The sequence below is a fragment of the Vespula vulgaris genome, chromosome 20 (genome assembly GCF_905475345.1).
Source record: "Vespula vulgaris chromosome 20, iyVesVulg1.1, whole genome shotgun sequence".
In the NCBI taxonomy this organism is placed as follows: Eukaryota; Metazoa; Arthropoda; class Insecta; order Hymenoptera; family Vespidae; genus Vespula; species Vespula vulgaris.
In genome coordinates, this window is record NC_066605.1 from 3631906 (window position 1) to 3643213 (window position 11308).

At 23.6% G+C, this 11308-nt stretch overlaps 1 protein-coding gene across 1 annotated transcript; it reads left to right on the forward strand.

Moving 5' to 3' along the window:
- Positions 1-3855: 3855 nt before the first annotated feature.
- Positions 3856-5597, forward strand: LOC127070957 (60S ribosomal protein L6-like). The gene is made up of 4 exons (XM_051009594.1): positions 3856-3946; positions 4168-4359; positions 4443-4716; positions 5191-5597. Exons 2-4 carry the CDS (start codon positions 4168-4170, stop codon positions 5535-5537), a joined length of 813 nt encoding a protein of 270 aa, XP_050865551.1. The 5' UTR covers positions 3856-3946; the 3' UTR covers positions 5538-5597.
- Positions 5598-11308: the final 5711 nt, after the last annotated feature.

Below are 11308 nucleotides of genomic sequence, written 5' to 3' on the forward strand. Positions count from 1 at the left end.
AAGACTTAAATATGTATATGCACGTTGCTATTACATTAGGAAATTATAATTAGGAAACAAAGATTTGTTAGAATGAACATTATAATTGTCGGTAGATGTGTATCTTACACGTGCACTTTTACGATTCGCATAATCATTTGCAATACTTCTAATACTTTTCTTCCTTTTTACATAAAATCTTGACGACTTAATCAACGAAATACGATCTATCATCGACATATTTTTCTTTTCACAAATGAAAACACACTTTTCTATGAATACAACTTCTCAAAACGATATCAATTGAGGAAAAAAAAATAAACGATATTATACTGATAAGGAGAACCAGTTGATGCTTAATTATATCATGGAATTTCTTTTCAATTGTTGAATCTTTTATCCGACTCATTATACTATTATTGAAAAATTTCAGCAACCTAAAATGTGTAGTGTTTTATCGTACGTATAAATGAAAATTTATATCAGATGTTTTTGTTTTTACTGAAAATTGATAATATCAGTTTGGTGGTATCAAAATGGATTATATTAGAATAAAACTAAAACTATCTACATATCATATTGCAATATAAATCACATTGTACGGTATTCTAAAATTTATAATACTGTTTACTTTGTCAGTCGTATAGATTGCTGGTTTCCGATATTTACAAATTTATAATTTAATATTGAATATTAATAATAAAGCTATAAACAGTGTGTAACGAAACTACGTAATAAAATTTCAAGAATGAATTCTTTATATGTAAGGAAAAAAAATAGGTACTATCGATAAATAAGGAAAATATGTTATATATATGTCTCCGCGTATAATATGAGGAAAAAAATTCTATTTCAACTTAAATTTAATTCGATTCAAATTTAATTAGACAGATTCGAAAAAGCTCAATTTCTCAGTTATATGATTATTGATTATGATTTTATAATTAGTATAATCCAAATGTTTATTTTATTTGCCAAAATTAAATCTAAAATATTAATTATATTATGTTCAAATATGTAACCAAGTTTGTTGATATATATGCATAATTTGCTGAATATTTTTTTATTAAATTAGCGCGCATTAAATACCTTTAATACACGCTAATAAGTTACCACATTCACAACCATAAATAAGCATATTTTAGAGTATATTCAAGTAACAGGTGGATGTTTCGAATATTTCACATAAAGAAACATCAATAGAGTGTATCGTAATTCTAATAAATAAACATAATTTGAGTGCAATAAAAGTATACTTGGAAGTCATATAACATTAAGCTTTTCTGGACTTATGTCGATAGAATTTATTAAGTCTTCTCTATATATAATAAATCCATTTTAATGGATAGAATTTAATAATGGAAAGATTTAATAATAAATGTTATTTAATATTTTTTTTTATAATACTTCCATTATTTTTATAATACTTGAATCCTTCCAGAAGAAGTAGAAGCCATTTTTCCTCCTCTAGTATCAACTTTATCACTTTCTTTACAAGCGGATCTCCCGAATTCTATAAATAAATATTTTTCTTCGTTTTCACATACTTACTATTATACGTATATACACATACATGGAATAACATATGTATCATACTCACTGCAAATTTATAATAAACTATATCACAAAAGACAGCAAGTTGATAAGTACAATGAAAGAAAGGGTAAAATGTAGTATAAATAAAAAATTGAAAAAATTTCCAGATAAAAATATTTTATCTTAATTGTAACAGCTTTCATGATCAAACTCTGTAAATTATATCTTCTTTCATAAAAAGAATCAGTAACCATTATAGTGATTCCTTTCTCTACTCTCCAAATTGCTACATCATTGATCTCAGTTCTATTTGTACCAAGTGAATACCATTCTCATAAAATATTTTTCAATTGTAAACAGTATTGCAACAGATCAATATTTCTATATTGAAACTTAAATGAAATATATTATCTAGTGAACTGTAACAATAATTGTAATCATTGTAATGAATTATATAAATGAACATCACACAGCAAAAATACTTATTGCTACGGAAAATTCATTAATCATGCTGTAATTAGAAATCACCGCTATATAATACGATCGTACAATTCGTTTTATGTAGTACGACGATTTGTACAATTGTAAAAAATACAAGTTCATGCTCGCAACACCTTCGCGAGATACTTCATTTGAACACCACTGTTGTCATTTCCATTTCTGAGAAAAAGAAAAAAATATATTAGAAATTCTGAATATAAGAAAATTGCAAATTTCGATTCACATAATTTGCAAATATCTAAGATAAAAGCAGTCTGTTCGTCGTCGATAAAAGAATCTTACTATCTTGCGATTTTCGAGAGAAAAAAAGAACAACTATCTTTAATCATGCAATAAACATTATTTATTTTAATGTCGATATTTGTCAAACTTAATCAATGATTACGTTCTATAGAAATTGATGGAAAAATATTTATATGTCAAAGATGCACGGGATTAAATTTCTAAACTGTTGAATGAATTATTATTACTTTGTGTATACCGGGTGTCATGCAAATAGAAGTGCACGTAATGTATGTGTGCACTATGTATATTAGCGCGATGAAAATAATACTATCTGTGATGACATATTATCGATTAATAAACGTTAATAAATATTATTGACAAATAAACGTTCTTTTCATTTTCCTCTTTCGCTTTTTTCTCTCTTCTTTGGTATGTAAATATACAAAGTGTCGATCCAGAAATATCCGATCAATCATCTACTGATTGAATTATCAGAATATACAATAAGATAACGTTGCAGGACATTGAGTCAGCTAGAAAGTGCATATAAATATTTTTTTTTAATCTTTTTTATTTTAAGAAGGTTAATTTTTATATTCTTTTAAATGGATATCTACGATTTCTTTGATATATTGATATCATAGTTTACATTCAAAATTATTTCTTGAAAACATTACTATTTGCTAAAAAAAATTGCTATTTATTATTTATGAGATAATCAGCATCTTAAATATTAAAGTAGTTGCTTTTTGCAATTTGAAAAGCAATCGTCAGTCTATGTAATATTTTTAAATCGAACAAACAAATAATATATTTGTTTTTATTATCGCAACGGTACAGCAATGCCAAAATTTGATGGTGACGTTATTTTCGACGGAACAACTCAGCCAATTGCAATGACGTATGGTACGGTGTCACAGGTTCGTATGATTGCTACATTCAAGATATATGTCAACTGCAATGCACATTTAATGGATGACAAAATACCAAAATTTTTCTTTTATCACGATGTCCTTTTGAGTTTCTTGTTAAATTAGAAAGATTTTCATAGATGGAACTCACCATTTGTTTAATAACCTAATCACCATGTATTGGAATAGAATTTATTCCTAGTTTTGCTTTTATTTCTAACTCGAGTTATTTCAATGAATTCACTCTCCTTTGATTTATATGTTAAATCATTTATTTATATATTACATTGATTTATTATATATTATTATATATGATATGTTAAATAAATTTGATTCGTATCTTTAATTTGTTATTGAAAAAAATAATAGAATATTCATAATTATTATTAACACCAAAACTAAAAATATATTATAATAATATAATATAAATATATAATTATTGTAAAAATTATTTTGGAAGCATTGGAGTTCGTAAAAATATTTTCGTACCTTTAACAGAAATACGTTGATTATTACTAATTTTTTAATTATGTATAGAATACGTCGTATTTTTTTTGTGTAAATTGTCGTAAATTTTTATTTTGTGTAAAATTTATATTTAATCATGTCAAACATGACACTTTCCCGCTCTTTTTTACAAAGATAGTCGAGAATTCTCGATATAGATATCGATATTTAAGGTTTTCATTCATTGAAGCCCGATAGATGGAATTGTGTTGCATATCTTTTAGCTTTCCGACAGTGGTAAGAGTGTGACTGGAATGTGAATCGAAATATTCAAGAAAACTTATAATGTATGTTTTCCAATTAACTGAATGTTCTATCTTTTATATTCTTTTTCTACAATTTGGACTACACTTTTCTGTTCCAACACAATTTTATAAAAATACCAGGATAGTTATTTAACTTTATAATCCAACGTGGATAAACTTAACCTAAGATTAGACTTCAATAATAGGTTTTATAAACGATGATTATAGTAACATATTTATAATTATTTTTGATGTTTCCATAGATGTCGGATACAAAAACAAAATCACCGGAAAAAACTGCGCCAGCAGCTACAATTTCGGCCAAGAAGAAAGGTACGAAGAAATCTAAGCCAAGAAATTATGATCTAGGAAATGGTGTTTATAGATTTAGCCGTTCACGCATGTACCACAAAAAGGCTATTTATAAATTTTTAGATAAAAAAACACCTAAAATCGTAAGTAATGTAATAAGATCTCTCTAAACAAACATCTTATTTACAAAACATTGGAAACAATTCATGAAAATCTTCTTTTATAGGTAAAACTTAAAAAACCATTGACTAGCGAAAAAGAAATAGGTGGTGATAAGAATGGAGAAAAACGAGTTGTTCTATTAAAGAAAAGAAGGGCTAATTATCCTACAGCAGATCCTATTGCAAAAAAACATGCCAAGAAATGCTTCCATGAACACCGTCGATACTTAAGACCTTCTTTAGTTCCAGGAACTATTTGTATTTTGTTAGCTGGATCTCACAAAGGGAAACGTGTTGTTTTCTTGAAACAATTGAAAACAGGATTATTATTAGTTACAGGTTGGTTTTGATATTATATTTTCGCTAACTCTATCCATAACAATATGTATAAATAATCAGTCATATATAAAAAATAACAGTCTATAGATGTCCATGTAAATATCGAATATATTTTTAAATATAAAAATAAAGTTTAACAAGAAAAATTTTGCATGACTTTAAGTCACATGTAAAATACATGCAAATAATTATCATGATCTTCCCAAGTTATGAAAATCAACATAGTTTCTTTAAATATAATTCTTTTTTTATACTTATATAATAATGGTCATTTGTAATAAAAATCATATCTACTATATATATATATTGCATCTTTTGCTTATATATATATATATATATATATATATATATATATATATATATATATATATAAAATAGTAAAAAGAAGTGTAATTATTTGTCAATTAATATTGTTTATAAATTACAAGCTTAATTATCTACAAGACTTAATAAATATAAATTTTTATGTATTAGGTCCATTCCTGATCAATGGTTGCCCACTGCGAAGAATAAATCAGAACTATGTCATAGCAACTTCTACACGCATTGATCTTTCTGGACTGAAATTACCAGAACACATAAATGATGAATATTTCAAAAGGAAACGTGAGAAACGGTTAAAGAAAGAGGAGGGTGATATCTTCAGTAAAAAGATGGATGAATACAAGCCAAGCGATCAAAGAAAATTGGATCAGAAAACTTTAGACAAATTTATAATAGAAAAAATTAAAAAGAATCCAGACAAGAAACTATTGTTCACCTATCTATCAGCTATGTTTGGTTTACGAAGCAGTCAATATCCCCACAGATTAAAATTCTAATATGTAGTTACAACTAACTTATATGTAACTATGTGAACAAAATTAAAGAAAATGACCTTATCTTTTATGTGTTTTATAATTAACTACCTATTTAATCATTTAGCTATAAAATAAAAATATTTTGTATTCTTTACCCAAAAAAAAAACATAATAAAAACTTAATCTTCAGAAATTGAGAATAAGAAAGTAGAATGAAATTAAAAACAATAATTTTTGCTTAGAAAAATCAGATTTAAAGTATTATCCATAAATGACATTGCTTTTTTCAATAATTTTAATATTTTTTTTATATGTTATTGAAATCATGCATTAGAAATATTAAACTTTATTTTATTTTATTCTTTTATACAAAATTACAATAATCACTAATATATATCTATAAATTTCTTATTTAATACTTGTATAATTTTAACACTATAAAATTTTTTAACATCATTCGGAAAACATTTAGAAAATATATCATTTAATTCATCAGAAATAATATATTGCATAATCTTATCTATAGTTATACAGATGCAATTGATAATTATTAATTTAAATTAAAAAATTAAAATATTAAATACTATATATTTTTATAAAAATTTACGTTAAATTATTAATTGTTATGTTATATGACATTATAAATTTAAATTCAAGATACATGTACATACACACATATTCTTTTGAAATTAATAAAATACTTCTCTCTTTAAAATATGTGTTGTATTGAAATTTCAAAGATTAAACAAAATAATACACTTCATTGTTTTCACAATGAAATAATGAAATATAACACATTTGTCTAATATGTTAGAGCCTGTTTTTAATTCTGTACAAAATTTAACAGAGTTGTATATTGTTTAATTATTATAATTATTATGGTATAATTATTCAATTATCGTAATTTTTATTATTGAAACATTTGTTTATTAATAAGTAAACTCAACTTTTAGATTATTTATTTTAAACTATATATTTACATATAAAAACGTACACTTGAATATACATAGATACATTTAAATATAAACAATGATGTATTTAGTAACTATATAATATATTAACATGTTTAATTGTTAAAATAGTAAAAATGAATGAAGATCTTATACAACAAAAATTGAAAGACCTTTACTATCACTAAGTGAATTTTATAAGTGAAATTTGATTAAAAGATTCTATAAAATGATTTATTTTGAAAAATAAATTATGATTATATAATACTTTTTTTACATATTCTTTAACATAAGTATGAGTTTTACAATTTGTTAATTTATTTATTCGTACAAATAAAGTAATAATAATTACATGTAGCAGAAAAAATTTGTTAACGTTATAATTATCATATAAGTGGATACTTCATTTTATGGTTATGTTTTATTTTGTATAGTGTATAATAAAATATCAAAATTTGTAAAAACGAAAATTACAATTAAGTGATTTACATGACATAAATAATGATAATGGATGTTTACTGAGAAATCTTGATCAAGAAATGTATATTGTGTTACACGTAACTTATATCTTCTAGATAAACTCACACAAAATTTTATATATATATATACATTTGTATGTATAATATGACGTATTTTATTTTCTAATATTAATATAGATACAGAAAAATGTATTACATATCAACTTCAAAGTACAAGCAATTGGAACTAATAATATTTTAAATATTAAGAAAGAAAGGAAGATATTAAACTTCAATTATAAGAGCCTAAAACAAAAAGGTGCTTTAATTATATCTAACAGATAGTTTTCATTCTTCTATTATATCTGACAAATGACAAGGTAGCGCTGTAGAATATAAAACATTTTATTCTTACTGTTAATATAATTGTGTAAGTATGACTTTATTATAGAGATACATAATATATTTTAGTTTTAAATAATTGCATTAGTTCATAAAGCGATTAATAATATTATAATTCAATAGGACTACTTAGATATAAAATAATGATTACTGGACCTAAGATATACACAGGAGGTATTATTTTATTAGAAAAAGATAAATTTAGAGAAATTGATGGAAAAACAGAAAATTTATCTATCACTAATATGTAATATTTTAACTTGAACTTTGTAAGTTTTTAAAATAATCAATGAGAATGTATTATTCATGTTTATAATATTTTTAAGTATTTCAACATTGCGAAAACTACTCAGAAAATTCAAACTTCTATAACAATAAAAACTGGGAGATTGATAATTTTTAAGTCAATTTGGAAGAAGTTATATAAATTGAGTAATTAAGTTAGGAAATAGATAACAACACATGTTATAACTATACTAAATAGATTAGAATAACTAGAATAACTTGTCTAGTGTAAGAAATAAATAACAAAATTTTATTCATCCAAAAGATCCAATTAAAAAGAATGACAAATATAAAAAGAATAATATTAATAAAATTTTCGATACAGATAATGAGTCATTAAAAATAATAAATGAAATTCAATATATCGTGTTTACCTGATGTGTATTTAAGAATAACGAAGAAACAGATAAAAATGAAAAAAATTTTGAGTATTATCTGAAGAAAATATTATGAGATCATAATATGAGAAATGATATAATGCAATATTAAAAAACAAAGTGACATATTTTTCAATGGATAATTTAAAATTTGATGATGTTAATGTTTGTAAGAAACACTAGAAAAAAGAATTCAGTAAAAGGATTTAATAAAATATCTAATATGAAAGGAAATTTTCAACTAAGTAAAACATTCTTGTAAAATATTAATTCTGTAAAAGGCAAAAATTGTGTTGAAATATTAAAACTTAATAGGATTAATACAAATGAAACATCATCTACTTCACAAATTAATATGCACGAAGTCAAAAAAAAAAAATTGGAGATAAAAGATCTATAATATGACTTAATATTAATATTTTCAGCAAATATTAGTATATGACAACATATACAGAATTATATACAAAACATAATATTTGTATTTTAGAGATTGATGTTACTACCATTTATTAATTGATTAAAAATACATTACATAAAAAAAATATCAAATCAAAAGAATGGTGCAAAAAAATCTCTGACTTTATAAAAGCAAAAGAATTATATGAACAAATACTAATGGAAATTTTATCTTCATTTGTGATGTAATTAAAGAAACTGTAAAAGAAATAGTTCAGAAACGTTTAAAAAACATTTACAACTGTATAAGAACAATTCACTACATTTGAAAAATTGTCTAGAAAAAATTCTTTTTAGTAATTAAAATAAACAATCTTTAATAAAATTGCAACTATAGATGTTGCTATTGCTTCCAAAGTATTATGTATTTTCTAACAAAATTTTAATATATTTACTAATATGTTTCTGTACTTTTTCTAGGTTATAGAAAGATTTTACGGGTTTAGTATTAATTTTCCAAAAAAAAGGAAGCTTGCAAAAATTAATGATGATATAGAACATGAATTAAGAATGGTAATATTTTAAGATATATTAATCATAATATTTTATCACTCATACATAATTGTATTGTTTATTACATATATGCTTTTATGTATTTTATCTATATATATTTCAATGATGTTTTAGACTTACCATAATGCAAAACTAAAATTGAAACAATTGAATGCTTTGTTAAAATTGAAATTAAAACTAGATCGAAAAATAAAAGTTGTAAACATTAGGTCATCAGGTAAACATCAACAAAAAAGAAAATTGATAAAATAGAATGAAGGTACTGAAGTAACTAAATAAATTTATAAAATAATATATTTATAAAACTAACTAAATTTATAAAATTCTACTTTGTATTATTTGATACAAAAGTTCGTTTATATTATCATTATTATATCATAATTATTTTATATTACTATTGCTCTGATTCCTACATTGTTTTCTATAGCAAATAATAAAGTTGATTTAACAAATAACATTTTAATTACATTACCATATACAATATTATATTTAAAATTTTAATAATCTATTTTTGTATGAATAAATTAATTATTTACAATAATATTCATTACTGCTTTAAATTTGTCCTTGTAAGAAAGTCATGATGCTCCAATTTGAAACTCAAAAGAGAGTAAATTGAAGGGAGGAGTGTAAATTCATTTTGGTTTTTTTTTTAATCCTCTGTAATGGTACTGCACTCCCATAGTACCATATATTGATTATATAAAAGCTATGGGCATTTTGCTATGGCATAGAACAATCGCACCTTACTTCTCGGTATTGTAGAATTTAAATCTAAGTTGAGTGATAAAAACAAATAATAAAAATATTTTTTTTCTTTTTTTGTACTTTATGGATCTAAAAAATGAAATTAAAAATTATACTTCCAATATTAATTTATTGTTTCTATATGCACATTGTTTGTTATAAATGTATTTAATATTATTTATTATTATATTTTAAAAGCTTTTTTATTATTATAAAAATGCTTGCGTTTAACGCCAATCAAATTCAAACAATATTATTGAACTGTTTTAAATATATTTTTTATTTAAATTTGTCGAAGTTCTATTTTTATTATAATTTTAAAAACATTATCAAAATATATTTTTTAATAAGAGTCTAATATAAAAAGTATGACAACAAATTCTTCTATTACTTCTTATCTACAAAATTGGTTTGGTGTTCAATTTATTAAAGAAGTAAAAAGGAGAAAGAAACAAGTTTTATATATGATATTAATAGATGCAAATACTCCAATAGATACAATCCCCACATGTTGTCCTATAACTGCTGTATTTAATATCCATGAAAATGATTCGATGATAAAGAAAATTAAAAATTTTTCTCTGTTTGAGAACGATTAATATACGATAAAAAAGATATCTCTTAGAACAATAAACATAACAATCGAATCTTTTGTCACTGTTAACAAATATTTTACTGTTTACGAAATGAAGGATCGTTTTTAAATTTAATCGAATTTAATAGAATTTTTAAACAAAATGAGAGAATTCTTATTTCGAAAAAAAGCATTTACTGAACAAGAAGAAAAATTCTTTGTTAGTTTGCTTAAATGTTCATAAAAATATTCTTTTTTATAAGAGAAAAGGCATTCGTCGAAGCAAGTTCAAATTAGGAAAATCGTAGGAAATTGCAACAAGAGGGTGAGAAAGAGAAAGAGAGAAAAAAGACTTGATGAATTAGTCATCGCTTTTGAGAGGGTGAGAATAATAAAAGAAGGGGATAGTGATCGAGTTAGGGAGTGGTCGTGTCACATTTTATCTTTGTGAACTTTTCTCTGGTCTTAAAAGGCCAGAAAGGGAAGAATGGTAAAAGGGGGATGGCAACAGATATCCCCAATTTTCTGTCCAATCGAATAAGGGTTGGTAAACAAACAGCTATTGATGACGATGATTATTATGTAGGGTGTGGCAAAAATTTATACACCCAAAATATTTCTATTATTTATAAAAATATACAAAAATATTACATAGAAAATTTAAATGATATATAAGACAGACATAATGTGATATAGATACTTTATACGTGGGTATAGAGGTAAAAAAAATTTCAAAATCATCTCTTCTATTTAAATATGATACAATAATTTTTATTTGTGATAACCACTATTATGATGATTTCAACGTGTTAGTATTAAAAATCTTTAAAGGTTAAATGTAATGATAAAATCAATTTTTAATTAAAATAAAAATAATTATAATTAAAATAAGGCAATTAAAATAAAGTTCCTTACATTATAAATGTTCGAAGTGTTGACTATTTGTATCGATGTAAAGTTACGATTTTTTTTTTGCGGAAGCCTATCCTTCAGTAATCCATTGTCTCACATTTTAATCGACATTTCTTGA

Bases quoted from the DNA above. Each gene is read 5' to 3' on its own strand.
- LOC127070957 (XM_051009594.1), top strand. From the start codon at position 4,168: ATGTCGGATACAAAAACAAAATCACCGGAAAAAACTGCGCCAGCAGCT. The intron at 4,360-4,442 runs GTAAGTAATGTA...CTTCTTTTATAG, and splicing joins ATAAAAAAACACCTAAAATC to GTAAAACTTAAAAAACCATT. The intron at 4,717-5,190 runs GTTGGTTTTGAT...TTTATGTATTAG, and splicing joins AGGATTATTATTAGTTACAG to GTCCATTCCTGATCAATGGT.